Here is a 26,968-nt window from a genome sequence, read left to right as displayed (position 1 = left end):
AGTCACCGATTCCCCCTCATTATCTCCGTCCTGGCTTGCCGTGGGGGAGCTAGGCCCGTCGCCTTGCTGCGTCTCTTTATGTTTATCAGCCTATGGAGCGGACTTTTTAATCTTGTTCTTAGACATCATCCTTGCCCCTTTTATTAATATAGTTATGCAATCTTAAGTATTTGTCTAAATTCGATTTTGGGGCAGTTTACCTTCTTTTTTTGTCGAGAGACCTTTTCTGTACGCCGCCATTCCCTTGATGACCCGTAACGGATGAATATTCTCATGATCAAATAATGCCATTCAGAATGCCGTGATCTTTTGGGGTGGGGTACGGGAGGAGAGGAACTGAGAGAAACAGATGAATGACAGGGCAAGGTAGTATAATGATATCCTTTCAAAAGCCACTATGAAGGCAAAAATGTTAAAATCCAAATATTTAAATACATTTTGAATAAAAAGAGTTGAAGTCAGTAATGTTGGAACTTGAGATTAATATACCGACTGAAAAATGGGAAAAAATTCTTCAGTTGGTGAATTCATCCTCTGTATGTGCTAAGCATAGGTTGATACAGTTTAAGGTAGTGTACAGGGCTCATATGTCCAAAGATAAACTATCTCGTTATTATTCTTATATTAATCCAATATGTGACAGATGTCATTTCGAGATAGCTTCTTTAACCCACGTTTTGGTCATATCCCTTGTTGGAGAAATATTGGAAAGATATTTTTGATATTATTTCAATGGTCCTAAACATAGACTTACAACCTCATCCAATTACTGCTATCTTTGGACTACCAATGATAGACTTAAATAATTTAACCTCTTCATCACGAAAGATGATTGCATTTCTTACTTTAATGGCTAGAAGGTCCATTTTGTTGAATTGGAAAGAGATTAACCCTCCTAAGGTATTTCATTGGTTTTCACAAACTATGTTGTGTTTGAATTTGGATAAAATTAGAAGTGCAATTTATGACCCTTCCATTAAGTTTGAAAAAACTTGGAAGCCATTCATTCAGCATTTTCACTTGATGTAATTTGATCATTTCCAAACTTGTTTTATCTCTCTGTACTGTTGTTGGAGGGGAATGGAGTCGTCGATGCTGAGGTTTTCTTCTTTTCCATTTTTAAGTTGTTAGTTTTGCCCAAGTCTTTTAGTTTAGTTGATTAATTCTGTTTTTCTTTGGAGATGGTTTTTTTTTTTGGTTTGTTTTTTTTTTCTTTTTCATGTTTTTTTTTCAGTTTTCTTTTGATTTGTATTATCCGTTGTCAGTTCCACATGATTGGGAGCTTTGTTAACTTACACTATTTGATTTTATAATTACTTTTTCTAAATGTAACAATATTTCTCCTACTATTTGTATTATTACTATGTTTTGTTTCTATACTTCGAAATTAATAAAAAGATTGAAAAAGAAAGAAGTCAGTAATGTTGACCATGAACTAACTTCACTGTTTCATTAACATCTACTATCCTTAAAAGACGCTGACCAATTTGGTTAACTTCCAGTTACCTTTTGAAATGGCCGAGCAAGATGCTTAGTTCACAAGACAAAGTCTGGGCACTAAATGCTGGTTTAATCATTGATGTTCGCAGCCCAAGAATTGAAGGAAGTTCAAGCTTGGCATATGTAAGCTGTAATTGAACATGAAACATTTAAAATGGAGCTGATTCACCTTCAGTCTAATTATATTCCCTAGAGGGAGAAGAGTAGGAAAGTAAAGCCAGAGCTCCATAGAAGTCGAAAAAGATAACAGACAGGTACATTGGTTAGTGCAAATAAGAGGCAGGATGATAACAGAAAATTCTGAGAGGAAGTTAGAAGGAAATAGGAGGCCAAGAAAGAGCACAAGAAAATACTGACAGCTAATATGAAAGGGAATCTAAAAATGTTCTATTTCATTGGTGCATAAGAAAAGATGTGGCCCAATCAGAAGTCAAAATGGAAATCAAGACATACAGGCAGGCGTAAGGCTAAGATACATCAGTTTTTACCAGGTAAGAAGATACTGATGAAATCTTGGCAAAGGAGCACTGTCGAATATGATGAGATAGGCTCTTGACCTTATAGTCTACCTCATTGTGACATTGCACCTTACTGTTTACCTGCACCATACACAAAATGCTGGAGGAACTCAGCAGGCCAGGCAGCATCAACAGAAAAGAGTACAGTTGACGTTTTGGACCGAGACCCTTTAGCAGGACTGAAGGGAAGGTTTAAACTTCTTCAGGGTAGGCATCCCTGGAAGAGACTTCGCAGTGTAGTAATCCAATCATGAAGAGAAAATCTGCAGATGCTGTTAATTCAAGCAACACACACAAAATACTGGAGGAACACAGCGGGCCAGGCAGCATCTATGGAAAAGAGTACTGTCAATGTTTTCAGCCGAGATCCTTCAGCACTCAGCCTGAAATGTCGACAGTACTCTTTTCCATAGATGCTGCCTGGCCCGCTGTGTTCCTCCAGCATTTTGTGTGTGTTGCTTGGCTTTCCAGTGTTTACCTAAACTGTATTTTCTCTGCAATGTAACACTATTCTGCACTCTGTTATTTTATCTTGTACTACCTCAACACAACGTTGTAATGAATTGATCTTCATGGACAGTCCACAAGACAAGTTTTTCACTCTACCTCAGTAAATGTGACAAAAATTATCTAATTTACCAAATTTAATATACAATAATATTTTGTTGTTTTATATAGGATATGATTTATACTAAGAAATAACATTTATGACTCTCAAGGCAAGTGAGGGAAGGAATTTTGGTGTATGAGTTTTTACATAGCCATTTGTAATAAAGCAATTGACTACATTTAATGATCAGAGCATCTGCCATTTTCAGTTTTATCGTAATAGATTGTTTTGGGTGAAACAACTAGAGGTAAAGGAAAATTTTGGAGTCAGGTAAACATGCATCAAATTCACATAATTTGGTGAGCCACAGCATTCCCTCCAGACAAATTAGTGAACTTCAGATGAGAAAGGATTATTTTCTTGAAATCCTTTATCTTTTGTTTCTAACTCCCACCTTGTTGCTGATTGCTACTGCTTTTATTTCTTAATTCAGTTTTCTTTGTCATAGATGCATGGCAAAGAAGAAATGCTTTACTCCAAGTGCTGTATACAAGCCTTTTGGAGAGCAAGCAGCAGGTGTGTTGAGCCTGTCGCAATTCCAGACTTTGCAGGATGGAGATGGGGAGATTGCTGCACTGAGGGATCTTGGACTTACTGACAGGGAAATCCAACTCTGGCAAGAAAGGGAATCTCTAGTTAAGGTGAGGTATGCTTGAAGGGTTTTACAAAATGTGGGCAGGGTGAAATCATAAATCATAATGTTAGCCCACAAGCAAGTTGATTGACCAGTAGCAAAGTTCAAATATTTAATGGTTTTACTGATGTAATAATATTTTGTGACAATATGTTCACGTGATGCTTAAGTACAGTTTTATATCGAAAATTTATGTGGATCTTGTGCTTGCAATTGCAGAAGAATCTGTGGTTGTATACTTTTACTCTTAAGTACACAGCTTTTAACCAAGAAATAAAGCATCAATGTAACCTACAAGTGAAATAATATCAAAGTGTTGCGACCACTCTGTTTTGAAATTACTTAACAATGATCCTCCCATTTTTCTTCATAGTATGTTTGTTTGGATTATGTGCGCATATAGCACTTTGCTATTCTCAGTCTTTCATTTTTTATAAATGTTCTTGGAAAGTGCCCAAGTGTTCTCCCCCCAATTTTACTTTGACCAATGTAAAACCCTCATCTGCAGCAAAGTAAAATCTGGCAGTCAGTGATTGATGGATTAGTGACAGAAACTCAGTCTTTTAAAGCCATTTTGTTTGTTTTAAGTTCTCAGGATTTGGAGCAGATCCAGCAGCAGTGCAGCAGAGACTCCGTGCCATTGAAGAAAAGATTGAGGAGCGCCAACGACTTTTGTCATTGCCACAGAGATTCGCAGGAAGTAAACAATTGAATAGGAGAGAGATGGAGATTGAAAAAGCCATGTTTCAAGGAAGTGACCGACACACTTTTTTGAAAGCATTATATTACCAAGGTATATATTTCGGTCATTAAGTAGGTTTACATTTCCCTCTTTTTACACGATCATTCCCTATGCAAGAGAAATGAACCAACCTGTTCCCAACTTTCTGTTTAGGAAGATAAGTAAGAATAGGCTGGTGTAAAATGCTTTTGATTATTTTTTTCTTGAAAAGAAAAGGAAGTAATTGGCTTGTGTGCTAATGTGGGGTTTACTATTCTGTAGAGCAGGGCAAAGGAGCAGTTGAGCCTTAAAGACCTGGTGTATTCATCTTTAATTGCAGAAAGAACTCAAGTCCCCTGCTTCAGTTCAGAGGTCAGAAAGCTGTGTGTTATTTAATATTCTTTGACTGTAGCCAGTTTTGTGGTCAAAACATTTTTTGTTCTATTTAAATACTTACAGACTTGTTCTGTGAATTTGTATGTTTCTATGTTGTAATACTTATTGTTCTGTACCCTTCCAGAATATTTGTGACAAATAAATGGCAAATTCCCAGAGTAGTGGACACAGAAAATGGTACTGTATGACAATATGCCAGTCATCGTCTGGGTGCTGACGGTTAATTATGTTTTTTTTTGTAAGTCTCTTTCTCTCCCAATTTTAGTTCCTGAAATCTCCTCAACGTCACGCACCTTCCCCAACTGCAAGCATGGATTGGAGAACTACTCCCAGAGCTCTGCCAAAGTCACTACATAACTGATCAATGGATGTGCGCTGGACGAGCGCATGATGACATGACTTTTGATTTTTCCTTTTCCAGTTTCTAGTTCCAAGCAGCAGCATTGACATTTGAAGTCTAACCTGGGGGAGTTGGGACATAAATATACATCCTGCAGGAGAACCATACAACCCCAAAGCTTTTGGTTACTTGTGTTTAATGTCCATGTACAGCAAGTTGGCTATCTCAGTTCGGCCATCTAGTAGATGCGAGCAGAAGTGAGGTACTTCTGCTGTGAGAGGGAAAGCAAATTGGATTGAGTCAGTAACAAGTAAGACTCACAGCTGCTGATTCTAGAATGGCTTGGGTAGAGACTTTGGAACAGGCTGTCTGTCCTGCCCGTTCTCCTGATTAGGGGATGATGCGTGGCGTAGAGGACCTAATTAAAATAACAAAAATAGCTTGCAACGTGGTATTCAAGGAACTGCCAAGTTGACTGGTTGGAAAAATGGGGCAGACGATGCTATTTAGTATCAGTTTCTTCAGCCATAATCATTTTTTTTTCTCTCGCCACCAAATTGCTTTGCCAGTAATGGAATGCTGCTCACTCTAGATTCCCTATCCATCTATGTGTGATCAGTATTGATACAAAAGCTTCATTGGTTCAATATGTGGGTATAGAACCAACCATCTATAGGGGAAAAAAAAATCTTTTGTTCATGGCTTGCCGAAACATGTATCCAATTCGATTAAGTTACACAGAGTCCTTCAGAATTCTTCTTTATGGTAGATTGCTCCAAACATTTATAGCCTCTTTGAGCAGCTTTTTTTTTTCAAATTTGATTTTAAATTCATTTAATTCTTGTCAAATTTGTTCACATTCATGTTGAAAGTGGGAGAAATGAATTATGAATATTGGCCAATATTGTATGATTTTATTTTTAATAAATTTAACACATTAATGTACAGTTACAAATTATAATTTTATAATATCCTTATTGGTATTGTATATTCCAACTGTTAATTTCACTTGGATACAGTCTGGCAATTATAAACTATTAAGCGATTTAACCTATGTGTTGTGGAGCAAAATTTTGAAAATTAAATTCTTTCCTGGGTTAAGTAGAAATTCAGTTTCAGTTGAAAGTCTAAGCCAAACGTGGCACCAAGTAGTTGCTAGTTTAATTTGGCCTTCAGCTAGTGCCGTAATTTTATATAATAAATTGGCGTTCTCAAACATTTGAATGGACAAATCCTGTCTCCATTACCTCAGTCATAGGATATACTTGGGTCAAGGAGAGAAAGATAGGGTAGCAGGTTTAAGGCACTGATCCATGTGTGCACTTTGACATGCTTATTTTATTATGCTTTTCCCTTTGTAGTGCTGTGTCTAATATGCTTGTATTGTTTCCACTTCAGATGAACAATTCATAAAAGACCAGAGTGACCCAATCAACCAATTGGAAATGATGTTATTAAAATTCAAAAATGATTCTGCTGGAATGGAAGAAAATCCAAAAAACAGACCAGGATCTTCCACAGAAATACCTTCTACAGCAACTAGTGAAGGAGTTGGTTTTGGAGAAATGACTAGTCTACTTCTACCATCACAAAGTGAGCTCAATGTCACTTCTCAGTATGAAAATCAGAACACCAAAAGACTTTCTGTCAGTGTGCCTATCAGAACCCTACCCAGCGCTGGCACCCAGTGTCCTCAAAAAATTATCCAGCAAGTGGAAGCTGTTTCTATAGAAGAGATCCGGAGGAACAAACTTTCTGAGGAGGAAATCAGAATGATTCCCAGATTTTCAAACTATAATCCTGGGCAACCAAACAGGGTATGATATTTGTAATAAGTTGGAACAGCATTCTTGTTGATTTTACTCGAGGGAAAATGTCCATGTTCAAAAGTTTTTGATGTGAATTCCCTCCACGAGGAGCACTATTGAAGTGCTTTACTAAGAGAATTCACTGAGAAGAAGATGTGTGTGTTCTCCATCCATTGGGCTTATATATCTTCAAAGAACTCTTAAGTTTATCAAACAGGATTTTCCCTTCCTGAATTCATCCTCTACCTGATGGAACTATTTCTATCCAGATGTCTTGCTATTTCTTCCTTAACAATAGCTTCAGGTATTTTTCTGACTACAGATGTTAAGCTAACTGCCCTATAGTTACCTGCCTTTTGCCTAAAGCCTAAAGCAGTGGCCTGACACTTATTGCTTAGAGCAGGGGTGGCCAACCTTTTACATTCCATGCGTCAATTTTTTCACTCACGAGTTCAGATGTGCCATACAACTCTTGTACCCCCACTCAATCCTTCTAAAGGTATGTTAATATAGAGCTCGTGTGTGAAAAAATCACAACTGAACTCGTGCGTGAAAAAATTGACACATGGAATGTAAGAGGTTGGCCACCCCTGGCGTAGGGTCTAGAGAATTTCAGTAAATTATCAGAAACACCTCTATGATAACTTTCACCATATTTTTCAGTACCCTGTAGTATGGTTGAGAGCTTACAAGAGCCAACTTCACTACTCAATGCATAGAAGCATTCCAAACCCAATTATCTCTAGTCATAACCCAAACATTGCTGCTACAGAGAAACCATTACATGATCAGTGAAACCTTACAGCATGTTACACAGCAGTGAAACCCTACAGTATGTTACAAAAGGAACAGAAATGTTATTTAATTGATTGTTTTCTTGTTGGAATTAATGTCATTTGCAAACAGAGTTCCTTACACCAGGTATTCAAAATACATAGCACTTGCATGTCATCTGTGATTTGGTTGGATGAGAAGTTAATAAGGAAATTGTAGCTTGACTAACTGATTGTTAAATATGTTGGAAGTACTGTCTCCTGGGAATGAAGTCAACTGAACATGACCTTTGAATTCCTTGTAAATTTTGATAGCTTTTGAACTTGTTCTTGTGTTTCACTGGCTTAGAAGACAACAGCAAAAACCTTTTTTTTGACCACAGTGTTGACATTTGCTGCAAATCTGTTTCTTTTGTCATTTTCTTGTGTAATGCCATGCACTACAGTTGCAACAAGCAGTGTTTGACCACTTGGAGATCTGCTGAGTGATGATGTCTGGGCCATTGGAAACTGCATTGACATGGCTTTATTTGACCAGTTTGGAATCGTGTTTCAGGTTGATCAAACACCGATATTCTTGAGTGGCAGCTTGTAAAGTGATATCAGGGTTTTGCACATTTGCAAATGTCTGCATCGCCAGGTGCCTAAAGTGCACAAATAAAAAAAACACACTTGAACTGTGACTGAGTCACATTACTCAGCTTGAACTTTTCACATTCGTAATTGATCACACCAGCATATGTGAGGAAGTCATCAGCATAGTGAACACTGAAGAGATATGACTGCTCTCCAAAAATGCTTGTTAGCTGTCGAAGACAGTTTTGTCAAATGATGGGTCACACGGGTCCTTAGGTAGAATGGAGCTGAAATAATGCTTATGTTCAGCAGCATCCAGGTTTTGGAGCAAAGTGCGTTTTTTCCACGAGTCATCTTTACTGGCAAACCTGACTCAGAGTATATCTTGCAACACACATCAAAGTTGCTGGTGAACGCAGCAGGCCAGGCAGCATCTCTAGGAAGAGGTACAGTCGACGTTTCAGGCTGAGACCCTTCGTCAGGACTAACTGAAGGAAGAGTTAGTAAGAGATTTGAAAGTGGGAGGGGGAGGGGAAGATCCAAAATGATAGGAGAAGACAGGAGGGGGAGGGATGGAGCCAAGAGCCGGACAGGTGATTGGCAAAGGGGATATGAGAGGATCATGGGACAGGAGGTCTGGGGAGAAAGACAAGGAGGGGGGGGGAACCAGAGGATGGGCAAGGGGTATAGTCAGAGGGACAGAGAGAGAAAAAGGAGAGTGAGAGAAAGAATGTGTGTATAAAAATAAATAACGGATGGGGTACGAGGGGGAGGTGGGGCATTAGTGGAAGTTAGAGAAGTCAATGTTCATGCCATCAGGTTGGAGGCTACCCAACCTTGAATTTCCAGCATCTGCAGAATTCCTGTTGTCAGAGTATATATTTGTAATGTTTAAGTCATGATTCAAATGTAACTCCTGAACAACTGACTCACGTGAGTTCTGTTCACTGTTTGACACCGATATCGTTGGACTCACTGATAATCAAAACCTTGACCTGCAGGTTAACTTCAGCTGAACCACCTCAAATTGAGCTTGCTGCTGTTGCAGAATTGCGCGCAAGTCTTCTGCTCACATTGCCATGTTGATATAATACAGCACCTCGTCGTCAATTTTTTTTGTCTGCGCTTGCCTATAGTTACTGATGAGACCCAAAGCTGGAACTCGAAGTACTCCTTTATTCAGTAAAACGATACAACTACAGATCTCAAAACTCAACTGTAATCCCAAAGCACAACTAGTTAAATAGTAAATGGTTTACTCAAAGAACATTCAAGATGTTGATTGGAACTAATTAGTGAAAGTTAGCCTGGGATTGGTTGTTAGTTGATCAATAGGTGTTGGTTGTTTCAGCTCGCTGTAACACTCATCTCCTATCACATTCATAACATCTCTTTGTCATGTTAATGTGTCCTCCACCATGAAAACTGACAGTGGTAATTCAAAGCCTTGCCCATTTCTGCAATACCCAATATTAATTCTTCCTTCTCGTCTTCCAAGGGACCTATGTTCATTTTGGCTACTCTTTTCTACTTCATAAAATTGTAATAACTTTTACTGTTTTTTAAAATTTTGCGCTAGTTTGCTTTCATTATCCATCATCCACTTCCTTATTGCTTGCCTGGTGGTTCTTTCCTTTTTCAAATTTTTTCCCATTCTTTCAATTTCTCAGTACTTTTGGTGACTTTGCATGATTTTTTAGTTTAATGTCTATCTTTATTTCCTTAGTTATCCAAGGTTGGTTCTCCCCACTATTGCTGCTTTGTTTTTAATTGGAATATATTTTTGTTCAGTACTGTGAAAATGCTTGTGTCCCCAGTCTACATTAGCCATCTCCTCCCTCATCCTGTTGTAGTTCCCTTGTTTAGGTGAAATACACTGGTTATTGCCCTTCCATTGAAAAAATAAACATACTGTGATTATTCTTTCCTAGACGGTCTACAAGATCATTAATTTTATCTGTCTCTGCATAGGGCCAGATCTAAGATAGCATTTTCCCTTGTAGGGTTAGTTCAAGAAAGTCATCAAGACTGCCTCGACCAACTTTTTTTTTTACCCAATGTATGTGTAAGTTAAAGTCCCCCATGACAATTGCCATAACATTATTTATATGTATCAGATATTTCTTGGTTTGTTGCCACTGCTCTTGTAATGCTATTATTTGTTGTTTTTTTTCCCTTTACAATTCCTAATCTCTACCCAGATTCAACACTATGTTTCTTAGATCTTATATCATCTCTCCCTATTGTCCTGACCTCATCTGTAATTAAGAGTACTACCCCACCTTCCTGTCTACACTTCTGTATTACCTGATACCCTTGGATATTTAATTCCAAATCATCTCCATACTGCAGCCATGTTTCTAATGACCACTGAATCATACCCTTTCCTACTGATTTGTGCCACGAGCTCAATGACCGTGTTTTGAATACTATGGACATTCAGTTGAAGTGTCCTTTTAGAATCTGGCAATCTTTTACGTCCTTTGCATTTGAGTTTTCTGTACTCCCCTTTCCTCTTTCCTAGACCGTCTAGGAAAGAATAATCACAGTATGTTTATTTTTTCAATGGAAGGGCAATAACCAGTGTATTTCACCTAAACAAGGGAACTACAACAGGATGAGGGAGGAGATGGCTAATGTAGACTGGGGACACAAGCATTTTCACAGTACTTGCACCTCTAACTTGCACTTTGGTCTCTGCATTGTTTCCTTCTGGCTTTCTGCATGGATTCCCATTCTCCATCCCCATATTAGTTTAAACCCTCCTCAAAAGCACAAGCAAAGAATCCCCCAAGTTATTGATCCTGGTCCTGCACAGGTGTAGAGTGTCTGATTTGTACAGGTTCCACTTCTGCCAGAACCAATTCAAATGGCCCAGGATTCTGAAACCCTGCCTGCTACACTACTACTCATATTCATCCTGACTATTTTGCTAATCCTACTCTGATTAGCACGTGGCACAGGTAGTAATCCTGAGATTGACCTGTGAAGTCGTACTTTTTAACTTCGTCTTGGCTCCCTAAATTTGGCTTGTAGGGTCTCTTCCCACATTTTTACTATATTGTTGGTGCCTACAGTTGCAAGAAAAAGTTTTAACCATTTGCAATTACCTGGCATCAGGAATGGTCTAAAACTCCTCCACACCATTGTGCAAGTCTGATCAGCTGCTACAAGAAACATTTGTTGGAGGTACTGGTGCTAAAGTAGGTTCTACCAGTTATTAAATACAATGATTCACATGCTTTTTCCAGCCTGGACTGTGAATGATTAAACAATGTATTCAATAAAGAGATGGCGCATGGCCAAGTGGTTAAGGCTTCAGTCTAGTGATCTGAGGGCCACAAGTTTGAGCCTCAGCTGAAGCAGCATGTTGTGTCCTTGAGCAAGGCACTTAACCACACATTGCTCTGTGACGACACCAGTGCCAAGCTGTATGGGTCCCAGTGTCCTTCCCTTGGACAACATCAGTAGCGTGGAGAAGGGAGACTTGCAGCATGGGTAAATGCTGGTCTTCCATACAAACCTTGCTCAGGCCTCAGTCAACATTGAAAATAGATGGACAGCCGAAGAAGAAGAAAGAGATGAAATGTACAATTGTTTGTGTGTTATTAGTTTAGGCAGATTGTGTTTGTCTATTATTGTGACTTAAATGATGATCAGACCACATTTTATTAGTAATTAATGCAAAAAAAAGATAATTGCAAAGGGTTCACAAATTTTTTTCTTGCAACTGTATATGCACCATGATAACTTCCTTTTAGAATGGTCCTGTAGCCACTCCAAGACATCCTTCACCCTTGCACTCAGGAGGCGACACACCAACCAGGAGTTCCGTTTATGATCACGGACTTGAGCTATGTTATTTTTTTGTGACTGTGTTTACTGCTATCATAATTATATATGCTATTATATACCCTGTGCTTTGTTTTACTGTTGAAACTGTCTTTTGCACCTTTGCTCTGGAGGACCGCTGTTCCATTTGGCTGTATTCATGTATGGTTGAATAACAATTGAGCTTGAAGCTCATGTCTATTCCCTTTAACAGGGTATCCCCTACCACAATAGCTCTGCCACTCTTTTTCTTACTCTCTTGTACAACAAAGCCATTCATGGTGCCATAATTTTGGCCACTGCTACTGAAGAAAGAGCTAGTAAAAATCTCTTACTAGCTTTTTCTTCAGTTAGTCCTGACAAAGGGTCTCGGCCTGAAACGTTGACTGTACCTCTTCCTAGAGATGCTGCCTGGCCTGCTGTGTTCACCAGCAACTTTGATGTGTGTTGCCTGAATTTCTAGCATCTGCAGAATTCCTTGTGTTTGTGTTTTTAATCTCTTCCATCTTATTTTCTTGTGCCTGTACTGCCTTTCAGACCTCACATTTCTCAAGAAGTGCCTAAGTTTTCTAGACCTTTCATATGAGCCTTTGTTTCATCTCCATGGGATGCTTGTTTACTTGTGTTTTGGTCACCAGGATTAAATATAATGTTTAAGGTGCAACTTGACAGGAAAACTTTTATGGCTTTAGTACATAAATTGGCCTCAGACTTCAATTTCATCTGTTTAGGAAACCAGAGCAAGTTCTTAAAACTCATAGACACTGCATAACACTGAGTGGCGTAAGAAAAAAAAATTGTAATTTGGGGTTGATAAAGGGTACACATTTCAGGTTGTGAGGGTGAAAACATTTGAGCTTAATTGCATTAATTATGATCCAGAAATGTAATTTTGGCAGGATCTTTAGTCATAGTCATACTTTATTAATCCCGGGGGAAATTGGTTTTCATTACAGTTGCTCCATAAATAATAACTAGTAATAGAACCATAAATAGTTAAATAGTAATATGTAAATTATGTCAGTAAATTATGAAATAGGTCCAGGACCAGCCTATTAGCTTAGGATGTCTGACCCTCCAAGAGAGGAGTTGTAAAGTTTGATGGCCACAGGCAGGAATGACTTCATATGACGCTCAGTGCTGTTGCCCCTACCATTCTGGACTGTTATCTGATTTGATATAAGTGATCAGTTTGATTAAGACAAATATGTTTTCATAGCTAGTATGGTGAGTTCAGTAAAAATTGTTTATAGTTGTTATCCATCAGCTGCAATGCTTTACTGATGTGCAATTTAAACGTGCAATTCACCATTTACTTCACTATTTCAATTGTTTTCCTCTTCAGGTTCTGTACTTGAAAAATTTGAATCCAAAAGCCACATTGGAAGATTTGTTTTCCTTATTTGTTTCTTTCCAACAAAAGGATGGCCCTCAGCTCCTTTTCCGGTTACTGACAGGTCGAATGAAGGGACAAGCTTTCATTACCTTCCCGAGTATGTATATCTCTATACTAAAACACATTTTTTGAGGAATTATCACAACAATGCTCTGTTCAAACTTCAGAGTAAAATTTATTTTATTGCATTGTAACAAACAACATTAATTTTAAAATGAGCTGTTAGCAGTAACTAACTTGAGGGAATGAAAGCTCATTGATAGTTTTATTTTTCCTCAGGACTATAAAGCCAGTAACTGGTAAATCATAGACCTAATAGAAAAAGTGAATCTGTTACTGGGAAAAATACTAGGTGGTTTATGTGTGCAAGTAATGTCACTTCCACTTACAAATGTAATTTTCATTAGAACTTGCAAAATGCTGTTGTTGTTAAGACATTTTGTTCTTTTTTTATATTAAGTTTCCAGCACTAGATGCATTTTCTAAGTTGCAGCTGCAGTAGGAGAGTGATCAGTTTTCTGTGCAAAGTCCCATCGTGACTGAGTGTATGAGAACTCTCATGGAATGGTCAAATGAGCAGGTTCAGTTTATTCTGTGCCTGTCTCTTACGGCTCTTGGGTTCTGAATAGCATCTTTTGCACTGTTTACTTATTGACTGTGGCTGGAAATTTCATATATGTAAATATAAAGATTTGGTCCAGTTGCCTGCTGGCATTTAACAGACTTTACATTAATGAAGTTTTTATTTCAGCTGTCAGTTGAATATATCACGGTCAAAAATTCTAATGAGTTATTTAATGATTTTCTGTTGTCTCATTGCATTTTAGGTGTTGAGTTGGCAATGGAAGCCCTGAACCTGGTGAATGGTTACAATCTGATGGGCAAACCAATTATTATTGAGTATGGGCAGAATCGATCCCACCAGTGAACTGGACTTTCAGAGCTATGGTCAATGGAAGGAGCTTAAGCACAAATGTTACTCAGTGCAAATACATTACAAATTCGAAAGTGCCGCTGTGCACCCCCTTCCCCCAAAGGAAACGTCAGACTTTCATTTGTGCAAAGTATTTTCTTTAGAGGCATTGAAAAATACCTTCCATTATCTGGATAATAAAAATAACACATGCAAGGGTATGGTTTAACAAAATCATCTTTGGCCTTGCACTGAATCCTGATGTGGTACTGGGCCATTTGGAACATGGAGGTTCCAGCTTTAATATTTCATGGTTAAATTTCTCAGTTTGCTATATTTAGAGTATTACAGTTGAATGAACTTTTTCCTTAAGAGTTGAGTACACATGAAGAGCTTATGTTGTTGCAGTTAAGCGGTTCCAGTTAAAACTGCTCATAGTTGAAAAACCAAGCAACGTAAATTTTCTTAAATGAAAAATGTACTTTTATGCAAGGGACCAGTGGCAGATATAAAGAGGAATCTGGGTAAAGTTACTGTTTCAGGAAAAGAGGAATGAAAACTGGGGCAGTATATATAAAAAAAACACACACCTTTTGTTCAGGAAAACAAAAAGTTTGTTCATTCTCACGGTCTTTAAATTGCATTTTCACACCTTTTTAATGAGTACTAACATTTTGTTTTAAAGTTATGGATTTTTTTTAAAAAAGTAATATTTTCTAAACAATAAATCTTGGGCAAAAAAATTGTTGTTGAAAATAAATCCCAATAAAATGGAAAAGCTTTGTATACAAATGGTTAGCTCTAATGATCCTACAGAAAGCAGCCCCAGGAATACATAAATATATTGGTGCTTTTTGCAACCAGGTTACTTGTAGTTTTTCAACTTTCTCAAACATTTTTCACCCAATCTGTATGTTGTGAGTTTATCCAGGAAATCCAATTTCAGCTATTATTGTATCTCTACCCTCTTAAGAAATCTTAACCGTAAACACAAAGTAAAACAAGTTCTGACTTGAGTACAATGATAATATCTTGTACATTATATTTGTGATTTTTTTAGACAGAAATCCAAGCCAAACAGGGCAAATATTTTTGGTTACAACATAGCAACAATAGTACTACTACTTACAAAGGCAATACCAGCTCACTTTTAGATATAATTTTAACTTTTAATGTAATTGAGCCATGTCTAACATTGAGATAGTTATTTGATATTCCGCCTTGGGATTAAAATTAAATCAACAAGTCTTGTTTTTCAGGTCACTATGTGCCTTTTGGTCAGTCAAAAACTGTGATCCAAAGAAATAACATACTGATTCCTCTAAATTCAACTGTGGATTGGACTTCAGTTACAGTTAAGGAATTGTGATACAAAGTGTTTACATAAAAATACTGAAGTAATCTTCTTTTCCTGAGATTTGTATTTATTGCCCATACATCTCTGGAGACATACCTTTGATTCTTAAGGAATCTGTATTAATGGTATTATTCAGAACTTCTGCAAGTGGAAAAAAATGTTTTACTGTAGTCACTTCAAATATGCTGGCTGGTGGCATAGTGGCATCAGCGCCGGACTTCGGAGCGAAGGCTCCCGAGTTCAAATCCAGCCGGCTCCTTTGCACGCTTTCCATCCGTGCTGGGTTGAGCGTCGAGCTAGCAACTTGGCCTCATAAAAATAAGAAAGCCTGCTAAAAAAAGCACCATCATGACGGTGTCCCGATGACTCCACCCAGAGTTATGGGCTTTCTTCTTTCTTCTTCACTTCAAATGATGTCATCTGTTGGTCAATCTTTGTGGTTGTTGGGTAAAAATGAATGATTAACCTCCCAACCTCGCCTTCACCCCCAAATGAAGTTTGTATGTGAGTTATTTATGCAGGATACAAAACATAAATTGGAATTCTTAGAAAATAATGAACTAATACTTTGAAAGTCGCCGGAAACAATGTCTTCAGTTTTTGGTCAGTTCTCTTATTCAGAGGTAATTGCCGCAAGACCATAAAATACATTATTCAGAGGTAGTAATGGATATGAATCCCAGGTTTTGGCCTGTCTTAATCTTAATACTACTCTTGACAGAAATGGTAATTTCCTCCCACCCGACATCCTTTTGTAAGGGTAATTACAACAGTACAACTGTTTTAAAATACAGTAATTTAAAGTAAGTCTAGCAGTCCAAAATACTTGTTACTTTGCATTGAAGTTCTTGAGCTTTTCATTATTAGTAATAAGGCAGCACAGGAGTTTTGTCCTATTCAAATATTCCACTGATTCACATTCAAACTGTCTTGTAAATTGTGGCAGGAGGTACGGCAAAAAAATAGGAGGGAAAAAAGTTACGTTCGATGTAAAAATTCCATAATGTAAGCATTGTATATATTGCATGGTAAATAAATTCATGGCTGTTATTTGACTTTAGAAATCAATTACAATTTCTAAAATCATTATGTGCCATTTGATTGTAGATTCACCCTGTGTCTTGTAGTTAATAGATACTTATTCACAAGTGTGAAATAGTTTTTGACTGAAATTAACCCTTTTCCACTACGCCATCTGTACTTCCTCCTGAGATAGTAAATAACTAGTTATTCTTTGAATCCTGTAAACAGTATTCCATTCAAAACCAGTTGTATTTCTATAAGTAACATTCACGTCTATGGAATTCTTAAGGCTTACCGAATAACAGATGATGATGTTGTATTTCTGGATAATACATATAGTCTACTGGCTGAGCTCAGTCTTGCCGGGGTTTTCAGTATTACACTGTGGAAATTATTACTCAGTTTTATACTATTTGTTAACACTGTTGGAATTGATGTCGATATTTAAAATGTTACAGATATTCATGCTATTAAATGTGTTACAGCTTTGCCATTAGATGAAACTTCATTCCCTTCTTTGTTTTCTGTCAATTATCGACTCTGGGAGTGGAGATCACTGCTGTAATTAATGTAGTTACGCTATTGCTCCTTGGCTCCAGGGCATTGAGAAGTAACAAGATTGGGGCGTTCACATTCAGCCCACATACAGTAAGTGCAGGCATGGTGCAAAACTCATCAGTGGGTCAATTCATTGATTTAGATAAGAAACAAAATTAGTTCTGAACATTCTATAAATGCTAGTCTCTCAAGTGTAAGGGCAAGTCCTTAGAATGGAGATTGTAACTAAATCTCATGGATTTTTATTAAAATTAAGTGGATGAAAATCGAAACTGCTAATACTGGAAATATGAAATAATAAAAACTAGTGTTAAAACCCTCAGTAGTCAGCAGCATTTGTGAAAAGAAAAGCCTGAAACATTAACTTTTCGCAGATAATGTGTGAACTGCTGTTTCCAGCATTTTGTCCCTTTTATTATTCTGTAGTATTGATGAGATTGGTCTATCCAACGAATATAAGTAACAGCCAAGCGATTCAAATTTTGAGAACAAAAAGTTGAGAAATAGAGCACCAACAGTTAATTTTTCATTAAACATTAACCAGTGCGTTTTACCTTCTCCATGCAAGTTACCAAGTTTCAAATGACGCTACTGTCACACAATTGTATGAACACAAACATGAATTAGAAGCAAGAAAAGGTCATTCGTTTCTGTGTGTCTGCTCTAGATTAAATGACAGTGTGACTAATTTTACGTCTTATCATTTTTCTTGCACGAACCCCATATCCTCTGATTTGGTGTACATTTAAACGTCTATTCATACTTTGAATATACTAAACAACAAACTTCAAAGCACTCTAGTAGAAAATGACCAAGATTTATAAATATTTGGATGAAAAAAAATTTTGTCCACCTAGGGATCTTATCATAAGCCTTCCTCAACAATGTCAACAACACTACCGTCATCAATATATTTGTTTCTTTAAAGAGTTCAAATTGATCAGGTAGCATTTTCTCCCCAATAAAGTTACGCTATTTTTGATTAATTCCTACTCTCGGAATGTAGATTCCGTCTTCCCCAATCCCATTTCCTAACTGACATTACCGGCTCACTATTAAACGCCTTTCCTGAATAAAGCCCTCACATTTTGCTGTCCTCCGAGTCATCTAACGCTTCAGCTGGGGCCATGGAAGGTTTGTAAATCCCCAAACCCCAGCGACCTTCATTCCTACACATCACAGCGCCGTTAAGGACGAGGCCGGAGGCCCCGCAGATCGATATCGGACGGAAGGTCACTGAGCGAATGGCCATGTTGTGCTGCAGCTGCAGCCAATCAGCGGTGAGCTGTGCGGCAGCTGTCGCTCGCCGCCCGCCCGCCCGCCCGCCTCCATGATGTACGGCAGTCGCCGCCGTTGACAACACTGCGCCCTCACCTGGGAAACGAAGGATCCTTGATCAAACATGGCGAGGTTAAGTGAGCATGGGATTCGCCTCAGTGCGGTAAGCTTTAAAATTCCGAAAACAAGCCGAGAAAATTCAGTCAAGTCCTGGTGCAAAGCTGCCGAAATGATGCTGACAGTGTTTTATTTTGCTCCTCAGATGAGCCCTACCTACTTACACACAAACTCGACCAGCCACACCTGGCCTTTCAGCGCAATCGCCGAGCTCGTAGGTAAGTGGCACGGACGCACGTCAGTTTTATTTCCTAATATATCGTCGCGGGTACTCGACACCGCAGGGCAGCGTGGCCGGAGTTTATCATGCTTACATTTTATATTTAATTATTTAATTTGGTTCAAAGTCTCAACTGCATTGACAACCAAACTTGCGAAGGGGCGCGTGATCAGCTCCTCGACTGACGGCTGCTAGAGCCAATCGGGTGGCGGCACTTCGTGTTTAGGGGTGGATTTGTGAAGGGAATATCTGATGGGTGTTACGTTTAGCCGATTAACGAGCCGGCAGAGGGATGGGCGGGTGTCAGTTACTAACATGTTTGATTAACATTGGTGGCAGCCAATCAAATTTAAACTAACCGCCAATGGCGCACGCGAGTGGATACGATGTTGTGGAGCACGAGCAGGACCGAGTGACAGTCTCCAATTGGTGAGGGAGGTAGGCGGGGATAAGGATCAGCAGGTTAGGTTGAGCTCTGAGCAGATGCTCTGCGGTGTTTAGCAACAATTTGCGGGAGGGAAAAAAGGTGACGGATGGATAATGGGAGTAATTGGCATCAGTTGGGATCTTTCCTGGCCCTTGCCTGCCGTCTTGTCCCGTTATTAAATGTGTTTGTTGTTTTCACCCAATCACAGTGTGCAACGGAATCACAACAAACCCCGCGTGACAATGGGAGTAAGCCTGGGGCTTCCGGGTTCGCAGTTGCGTGGGAACATGCGGGCCAACATGATTGGGCAACTGGGGGCACAGTGTGATGCAAGGGTGGGCGGGATTCGAAAGGGAAAATGTACAAATTAGGGAAACTTTGAAATTAGGGTATATGTTAACTCTGTCACTTTGCTACCGTTGAATCTACCTAGCAGCCTCTTCAGCTGCTCTATTGGAGCTGTGTGAAGAGAACAGTGGAGTGTAGTGTTAAGTGCGGGTAGATTAGAGTACGGCATTTACACTTATTGGCTGGGGCGTGGAGTGGTAAGGTTATACAGTAAATATACAGCACGCGAGTTAAGCTACAGCTAGGATTATCACGCACATAACATGTCTGAAGCACAATAGGGAAGTAAGTGTTATGGCGAATGACAGCCGGAAGTATCAGTCGAATTTAAAATAGGCGGGGCTTATAGGACAGTACAAATTAAGGATAAGAAATCGGTTTTTGGAGGTTGCTTCCTCGTTCGATAAGTTCATGGCTGGTCTGATTATAACCACAGCTCTCAGATTCCTGCTCATGTCAGTAACCGTTAACTCCCGTGCTTATCAGCTGCCTTTAAATATTCAAAAATGGTGCTTTCACCGCCCTTTCAGAAAAGATTCCAAAGCAAATGACGCTCGGAGGGGGGAGGGACTTTGCCTTCACCAAATCATCCATAACCTTTAAACTGTGAGCCCTAGTTCTAAATCTCTCTGCAAGTAGAATCATCACCCTACTGAGACTCCTCAGGACCCTGGTGTTCGAATCAAGTTGTTACTCCAGTGGAAGTCTTTGCTGAATGATCTTAATCAGTGTTCTGTGATTATGTATTGATAAGAGTTTTTCAAAGCTCTTTAATTTTGAATACATTTATTGAATCCCTGTTTAACAATTTGATGTAGGGTCTAATCTTGTACAACATTCACAACTTCTCCAGTCTCTCTGTAAGTGACATGCCTGCGTAGCAAAATGCCCTTCAAAAAATTTTATGTGAATGGCCAACTCTGTCTTCTCCTATGCTCCGTTAAGATTGTACTTTGTTGATTAATGCATTCTATTGCTGCTGTAAAGCAGCAAGTTTCATGTCATTTTAAGTCAACAACAATAAATATGATTCTGATATTTACTCTTTTCAAGCTTGCACCCAGATTGTTATGTTTCACGTTTATGCGTGTTCAATTTTATTTGTCTATTTCATTGGTCTTGTTAGTCCTTTTTTTCTCATTGTTTTCTACATTTCCAACTCTTTTGTTTTCGACCTGCAAACTTGAAAATGTTGTCTTTTGCATCAAACTGAGGTCACCTAGTCTAAAAAGAGAAATGCTGTGCCTGGGATATATCACCGTTTACATTCTTTCCATCTGATAATCAAATATTCTTCCCTTTCAGCAATGCAGCAGCTGCTGCTTTAATCCCACGGACTTCCAATTTTCTAACTCATCCTCTATAAAAAGCCCATTTATTAAAGTGCTCCATTTTCATGTATCGTTACATACTTAGAAGTTTTTTAAAGAAACAATATTATCTAGGTGCATGCTCATTATCATTTATTAACTTGTGACAGTTTTACTTTGGATAATGATCTCTTGAAGTTTCTGCACTAATTACTAGCCTCCAGTAAGAAAGTTTATCACTTATTCACCGCTTTTATTCTGAACTGGCCGTTAACTCATGAACAAAGCATTTTTCATCCACTGTGTTGTTGTGGATAATTGAAGTGCTGGCTCCAACAAAACCAAGTAATGATAGCAACTCCATGACTGTATTTAGCCGATTGATCCACTAAGACCACTGAAGTGGCATGTGTTCCTTATTAAAGTGCAATTTACAGAGGAAGAACAATGAAACAACCACTTAGCATAACAGAGCCGGTGGGAGGAAATCACATGAAAGTAATACCAGGTTCATTTCAGGATAATGAATTGAAACAATGGATCTGTCCCTTATCCAGGTAGTAATATAGGTACAACTGAGAAAATCTATAATATTTAGTGAATGATCATGATTGTTATTTTGTTGTGAGCTGGATCACAATCCGTACTGATGTAGATAGATGTTCACATGTATTTCAACAGTTTTACCACAGTATTTAAAAAAATACCGAGGCTTAGGGACTTCTGTGTAAATAAAAAAGTGTGTGTTGATGAATAGGTTACCCATGCTGTTGATGTTATAATTCATGAGAAATTACATTCTAGTGCACTTAGCAAGTAGTGCCAAGACTAAGGAGATGTCTTCATAGTTGTGGAATCAGAATGATATTTATTGTCATTGTCTTTTTTGGCAGCAGTATTGTGCAAAAACAAAATTAAGTGTAAAAAATAACAAAGTAGTGTTCAAGGGTTCATGGACACTTCAGAAATCTGAAGGATGGAGGGTAAGAAGCTGTTCCTAAATCATTGAGTGTGGTTTTTCAGGTTCCTGTGTCTCCTCCCTGACCGTAGTAATGAGAGGAGGACCTGTCGTGATGGTGAGGGTCCTTATGTGATGGATTCTACCTTCTTGAGGCCCTGTCTCTTGAAGACATCCTCAGTGGCGGGGTGGGTTTTGTTCCTGAAGTAGAAGGGAATAGATGCAGTTGTCGTAATGCATGTTGAAATCAGTAATATTGAAAGGATTACAATAAAGATACTGTTAAAGGAGTGTGAGGAGCTCGGATTCAAATTTAAAAATAAGAACTACATAGGAGAGTTGAATGTGTAGTTCAGAGATTGATGTGGAGAAATGGTTTTTAATTCATGGAGCACTTGTGTCAATATTCTGTTGGGAGAAGCTTCACTTGAATTAAGCTGGACTAATATCTTAAATCGTAGATTAGAGATAAGATGCTGTGGAAAGCATGAGAAAATTTTTGTGTTGTATAAAAACACAATTTTAACATGAGAATTCACTTAATTGATCTTTTCAGCAATTGGAATATTCTTTAGCTGTCTCAAGCTTTTTCTAACGTATTAAATCATTTAATTTCTTAAATAACTAACTTTTATAACTGACTTTTAGTTAAGGCAAATAGTGCAGGTTACTGCACACTTAACAGCTCCTTACATTTTGCTGCATTTGCGAGATTAACTTTGATTCTCATAATACAATGAAGAATATGAAAAACTGATGTGTTTCTTCTGAAAGCCATATTATCAGCTGGAGGAATACTAAATATAATTAAAAGTACAAACTGAAAATGCTGGAAATATTGATGAGGTCAGGTAATTCCTGACGTACCAGAAGTGGAGGGAAAACAGTTAAAATTTACCATGTTTTCTGTGTAATAATAAAGAGCTTTCTAGATTGTTATGTGCAACATTGTAGCTCTTCATCTTTCTGAAGTAGTGCCCAAGGACGCATTATCAGTGATTCCTAGTAATGGGAACCTCTTTGTCCATTGTCTCAACATAAGTAAAATTGACATTTCTGAGAAAAAGTACATCAAATAACTCTTAGAATAATTATTTTAGAAGTTCCCTGAACTTCTCTTAAAAATCAATCACAAAAGTTGTTATTTTGATTTTTGATATAGTATAGTTGTTTAATATAGAAGTTGGTTCATATCAGAATAATCAAATGAAGCTTGACACCAAGTCTCACCATGATACAAAGCTGGGTAACAAGAATTTTGATCAAAGAGGTAGGTTTTGAGCATAGTTTTGAATGAGGAAGGAATTTAGTTGTGGAATTTTAGAGCGTATGTACTTGAGGTTGCCAGTGGTGAAAAGTTAAAAGATTAAAATTTAAAGATTAACCTTTAAGTAGTAATATTTAAAGATTAATTTAAGGATTACCTTTTAAGGACTAAATTAAAGGCAAGTATTATTGGAGGAAAGATTTTGGGGATTTGTAGACAATTGAGGACAGGTGAAGCTATGAAGAGAGATATAAAGGAGGGTGAGGATTTTAACATAAAGCTATTGTTTAACAAGATCTGATGCTAGTCAGCAAACCCATGTGTAATGATTCAAATTAGGAAAATGACAGCAGAGTTTCCTATAAGCTCAGATTCACATAAGTAGGGTAAGGAGGCTGGAAAGGAGTGAGTTGGATAGGGATTCCATATATAGAACTGCAGCCTAACCAAAGAATCAGAATCAGGTTTAATATCACTGACATATGTCATGAAATTTGTTGTTCTGCGGCAGTACATTGCAGTACTTAATAACTAAACTGTAAATTATAGTAAGTATATGTGTATCTATATACTTCTGGAAAAAAATGCTAAATTAAGTAAATAGTGCAAAAAGAGAAAGAAAAGTAGTGACACACATCAAAGTTGCTGGTGAACACAGCAGACCAGGCAGCATGTCTAGGAAGAGGTGCAGTCGACGTTTCAGGCAGAGACCTTCGTCAGGTCCCTCTTGATGTAGTAATCTGAAGAAGGCATATCCTGGGTGATGGGAGTCCTAAATGACGGATGCCAGCTTTTTGAGGCATTGCTTCCTGAAAGATGTCGTGGATGCTGAGGATGCTATTCCTCCTTATGGAGTTGACTAAGTTTTCAACTCTCTGCAGCTTATTTTGAATCGATGTAGTGCCCCCTCCCCTCCAAGCCAGATGGTGACACATCCAGCTAGAATGTATTAGTATTAGTATTGTCCAATATAAAAGTTTGGTTAGGCTGCATTTCTGGATGCCTAAGACAGGAAGGTTGTGGAGACTTTGGGGAGAATTCGGAAGTGGTTTACCAGGATGCTGTCTGGAGTAGGGGGTATTAGCTATAAGGGAAAGTTGGACAACTTGATTGTTTCTTCTAGAGCATCAGAAGATGAGGGGAAATTAATAGAAGTTTGTAAAATTATAAGATGTATTATGAGAGTAGACAATCATAATCTTTTTCCCAGGGTAGATATGTCAAATACTAGCGTCCATAGCTTTAAGTAAAGGTGGGAGGGAAGGTGGAGAGTTTAAAGGAGATGTGGATGGCAATTTTTTTTACACAGAAAATGGCAAGTACCTGGATAACATTGCCTGGGTTGATAGTGGAAACAGGTACAATCATGGCGACCATGAGGCTCATCAGCATGCAGGGAATCAAGGGATGTGGCTCCTGGACTTGTGCAAACAGTAGGTATTTGTTTAATTAAAAGTTGGTGGAAACATGCGACGTTTCTTTAGCCTCCTGAGGAAGATGTTGGTGAGCTTTTTTGGCACCTGTGTGGTTGGCCCAAGACAGGCTATTGGTAACGTTCACTCTCAACCTCAATACAGTTGATACAGGCAGGAGCACGTGCATTGACCCCCTTCATGAATCAATGACCAGTTCTTTAGTATTGCTGACAGTGAGGGAAAGTTTGTTGTCATGACACCATGTTACTAAGTTCTCATTTCCTTTTTGTACTTCCTGTACTTCGACTCATCGTTATTTTAAATATCCTCCACTACAGTGGTATTTGCAGACTTGTAGCAGCGAAAGAGCAGAACCTGTTCACATAGTCATGAGTGTACAGGGAGTAGAGCAGGGGGTTAAGGATACAAGCTTGTGAAGCACCAGTATTTAGAATAATCATGGCAAAGGTGTTGCTGCCTATCCATACTGATTGTGGTCTGTTGGTCAGTAAGTCAAGGATCCAGTTGCAGGGGGAATTATCAACTCCCAGGGTTTCAAGGTTGATGATGAGTTTGCTTGGAATTATAATGTTGAATGCAGAGCTATAGTCAATAAACAATAGTTTGACATAGGTAGCCTTACTGCCCAGATGCTCCAGAGATCAGTGTAGGTCCAGGGAGATGGTATCTACTGTAGACTTGTTTAGGTGGTATGTGAATTGCAGTGGGTTGAGATTGTATGGAAGGCTGGAGTTACTGAGTGCTGTGACCAGTCTCTCAATGCACTACATGATGGTGGCCGTCGGAGCTTGTGTGTGTGTGGGGGGCGGGGGGGAGGGTGGCGTGTAGTTGTTACAACTAGAAATATCCCCTCTGGGCTCTGGGGTATATTTCTATTCACCTATTTCTTAATTAATTCGAATTTTATTTGTGACCATATTAGGAACCCTTTGGATACCACCATAATGCCAGAAATCTGATTTAGAGGTTTAGACAAGGGTTTCTGGGAATGATTTGGAAGACAGAATCATGTTCCTAGATTTAAGGGAGCAAGGGGAAATTGAACTTGTGATAGTATTTACAGAGTTCATGAGTTTTGATCTTGTTGTGAAGAGCAGTGAAGGTTGGAAAGGGCACAGTATCTGAGCTCAGAAACTCAATAACATCAACTAATTGGGGTGCTGGGTTGGCGAAATTGATGTTTAGCAAATTTAAGGAAGCAATAATATGACTAGTTGGCAAAACAAACTACTGATCATGAAGACAATTTTGTTGAATGCAGGACCATAGACTAGATGGTTGAGATTTTGATTGTGCAGTTCCAATGAATTGGGAGCGAGCTTCTGCCTGAAGCAGATATGGGGAAAAAATGGTATCAGACAAGACGGAAGTGAGATGTTGTCAAGCCAAGTGAGAAGTAGTTGAGGATGTTTTTATTCTCATTTTCTTTTAAAATGCATATAATTGAATTGAATTGAATTGACTTTCATATACATGGGGAGTAAAAATTTTTACATTATATTTCCATCTAAATGTGCAATGTGTAATTTATAGTACTGTATAATAAGTAGTATATACAACAGGATAGTTGATACAACATAGAAATACAGTTGTGTCAGCATGAATTAATCAGTCTGATGGCCTGATGGAAGAAGCTGTCTTGGAGCCTGTTGGCCCTTGCTTTTTTGCTGTGGTACTGCTTCTTCTTCTGTACAGATCCCAGCTTCTGTGGAAGAGAGCCCAATGATCCAAAAATCTTATGCACTCCCTCCTACACCAACTCCTTAGCCATGTGTTAAAACTGTATAATTTTCCAATTTCTGGTCTTACTAACAATCCAGAGATCACAACTCTGGAAGTTCTGTCCTTTAACATGGCACCAAACTCCCTGAACTCACTTTGTAGAACTCTTCCTACCTATGTCATTAGTACATACATGGATGATGACCTTTGATTGTTCACTGTCCCACTTAAGAATGCTGAGGACTTGAGCTGAGATTTCCCAGACCCTGGCACCCGGGAGGCAGTTACAAACCGGGAATCTCGTTCTTGCCAACATAACCTCCTTTCTGTTTCCCTGACTGATGAATCCCCTATCACCACAGCTCGCCTTTTCTAACCCCCCCCCCCCACCCTTTCCTTTCTGAGTAACAGAGCCAAAGATTTGACCACTGTGACTTTCCTCTGCTAGGTCATCCCACCCCCACCCCCACCTCCAAAGTATCCAAAGTTGTTGAGGTTGGTGTACTCTGCACTGGTTGTTTAACCACTTTCCCCTTCCTGACTGTCACCCAGTTTCCTGTGTCTAGCACCTTGGATGTAACTACCTCTCTACATGTCCTATCTATCATCCCCTCAGCGTCTCAAGTGATCTGGAGTTCATCTAGTTCCACCTCAACTCCTTACCGCAGAGTGTTAGAAGCTGCGTCTGGATGCGCTTTTTGCAGGTGAAGTTGTCAAAGGAGCGCTGCACGTCTCTGTGCTTTTCCCAGTTTGGCAAAAGAATAAATCAAGGAAGGTAGTGCACCCGTGGCTGACAAGAGAAATTAGGGATAGTATCAATTCCAAAGAAGAAGCATACAAATTAGCCAGAGAAAGTGACTCACCTGAGGACTGGGAGAAATTCAGAGTTCAGCAGAGGAGGACAAAGGGCTTAATTAGGAAGGGGAAAAAA

At 38.7% G+C, this 26,968-nt stretch overlaps 3 protein-coding genes across 5 annotated transcripts in view; 2 read left to right on the top strand and 1 right to left on the bottom strand.

Annotated features, from left to right (window-relative positions):
- Nucleotides 1–16,479, top strand: part of rbm41 (RNA binding motif protein 41) — a 32,486-nt gene extending 16,007 nt beyond the window's left edge. Inside the window, exons 3-7 of the mRNA XM_072270717.1 lie at nt 3,077–3,269; nt 3,851–4,055; nt 6,118–6,536; nt 13,053–13,200; nt 13,931–16,479. Coding sequence (XP_072126818.1) covers nt 3,077–3,269; nt 3,851–4,055; nt 6,118–6,536; nt 13,053–13,200; nt 13,931–14,031 — 1,066 coding nt within the window. The 3' untranslated portion in view covers nt 14,032–16,479. The remainder of the gene's footprint in view (nt 1–3,076; nt 3,270–3,850; nt 4,056–6,117; nt 6,537–13,052; nt 13,201–13,930) is intronic.
- The window catches only part of cox11 (cytochrome c oxidase assembly homolog 11 (yeast)), a 51,881-nt gene extending 33,533 nt beyond the window's left edge, over nt 1–18,348 (bottom strand). The window contains exon 1 of the mRNA XM_072270724.1: nt 18,329–18,348. The gene's annotated coding sequence lies outside the window, so the exon portion shown is untranslated. The remainder of the gene's footprint in view (nt 1–18,328) is intronic.
- Nucleotides 18,288–26,968, top strand: part of LOC140204207 (MORC family CW-type zinc finger protein 4-like) — a 153,927-nt gene continuing 145,246 nt past the window's right edge. For 2 of the 3 annotated variants that reach the window (XM_072270715.1, XM_072270714.1), the window contains exons 1-2: nt 18,289–18,395; nt 18,495–18,567. In XM_072270715.1, the coding sequence (XP_072126816.1) occupies nt 18,357–18,395; nt 18,495–18,567 (112 nt within the window). In that variant the 5' untranslated portion in view covers nt 18,289–18,356. Of the gene's footprint in view, nt 18,396–18,494; nt 18,568–26,968 lie in introns of all 3 variants that reach the window. The other variant, XM_072270716.1, reaches the window with a different exon arrangement.

This window comes from Mobula birostris, chromosome 10, assembly GCF_030028105.1.
Source record: "Mobula birostris isolate sMobBir1 chromosome 10, sMobBir1.hap1, whole genome shotgun sequence".
In the NCBI taxonomy this organism is placed as follows: domain Eukaryota; kingdom Metazoa; phylum Chordata; class Chondrichthyes; order Myliobatiformes; family Myliobatidae; genus Mobula; species Mobula birostris.
The sequence above is the reverse complement of the archived record's forward strand: the minus strand, read 5'-3'. Positions and strand labels throughout refer to the sequence as shown.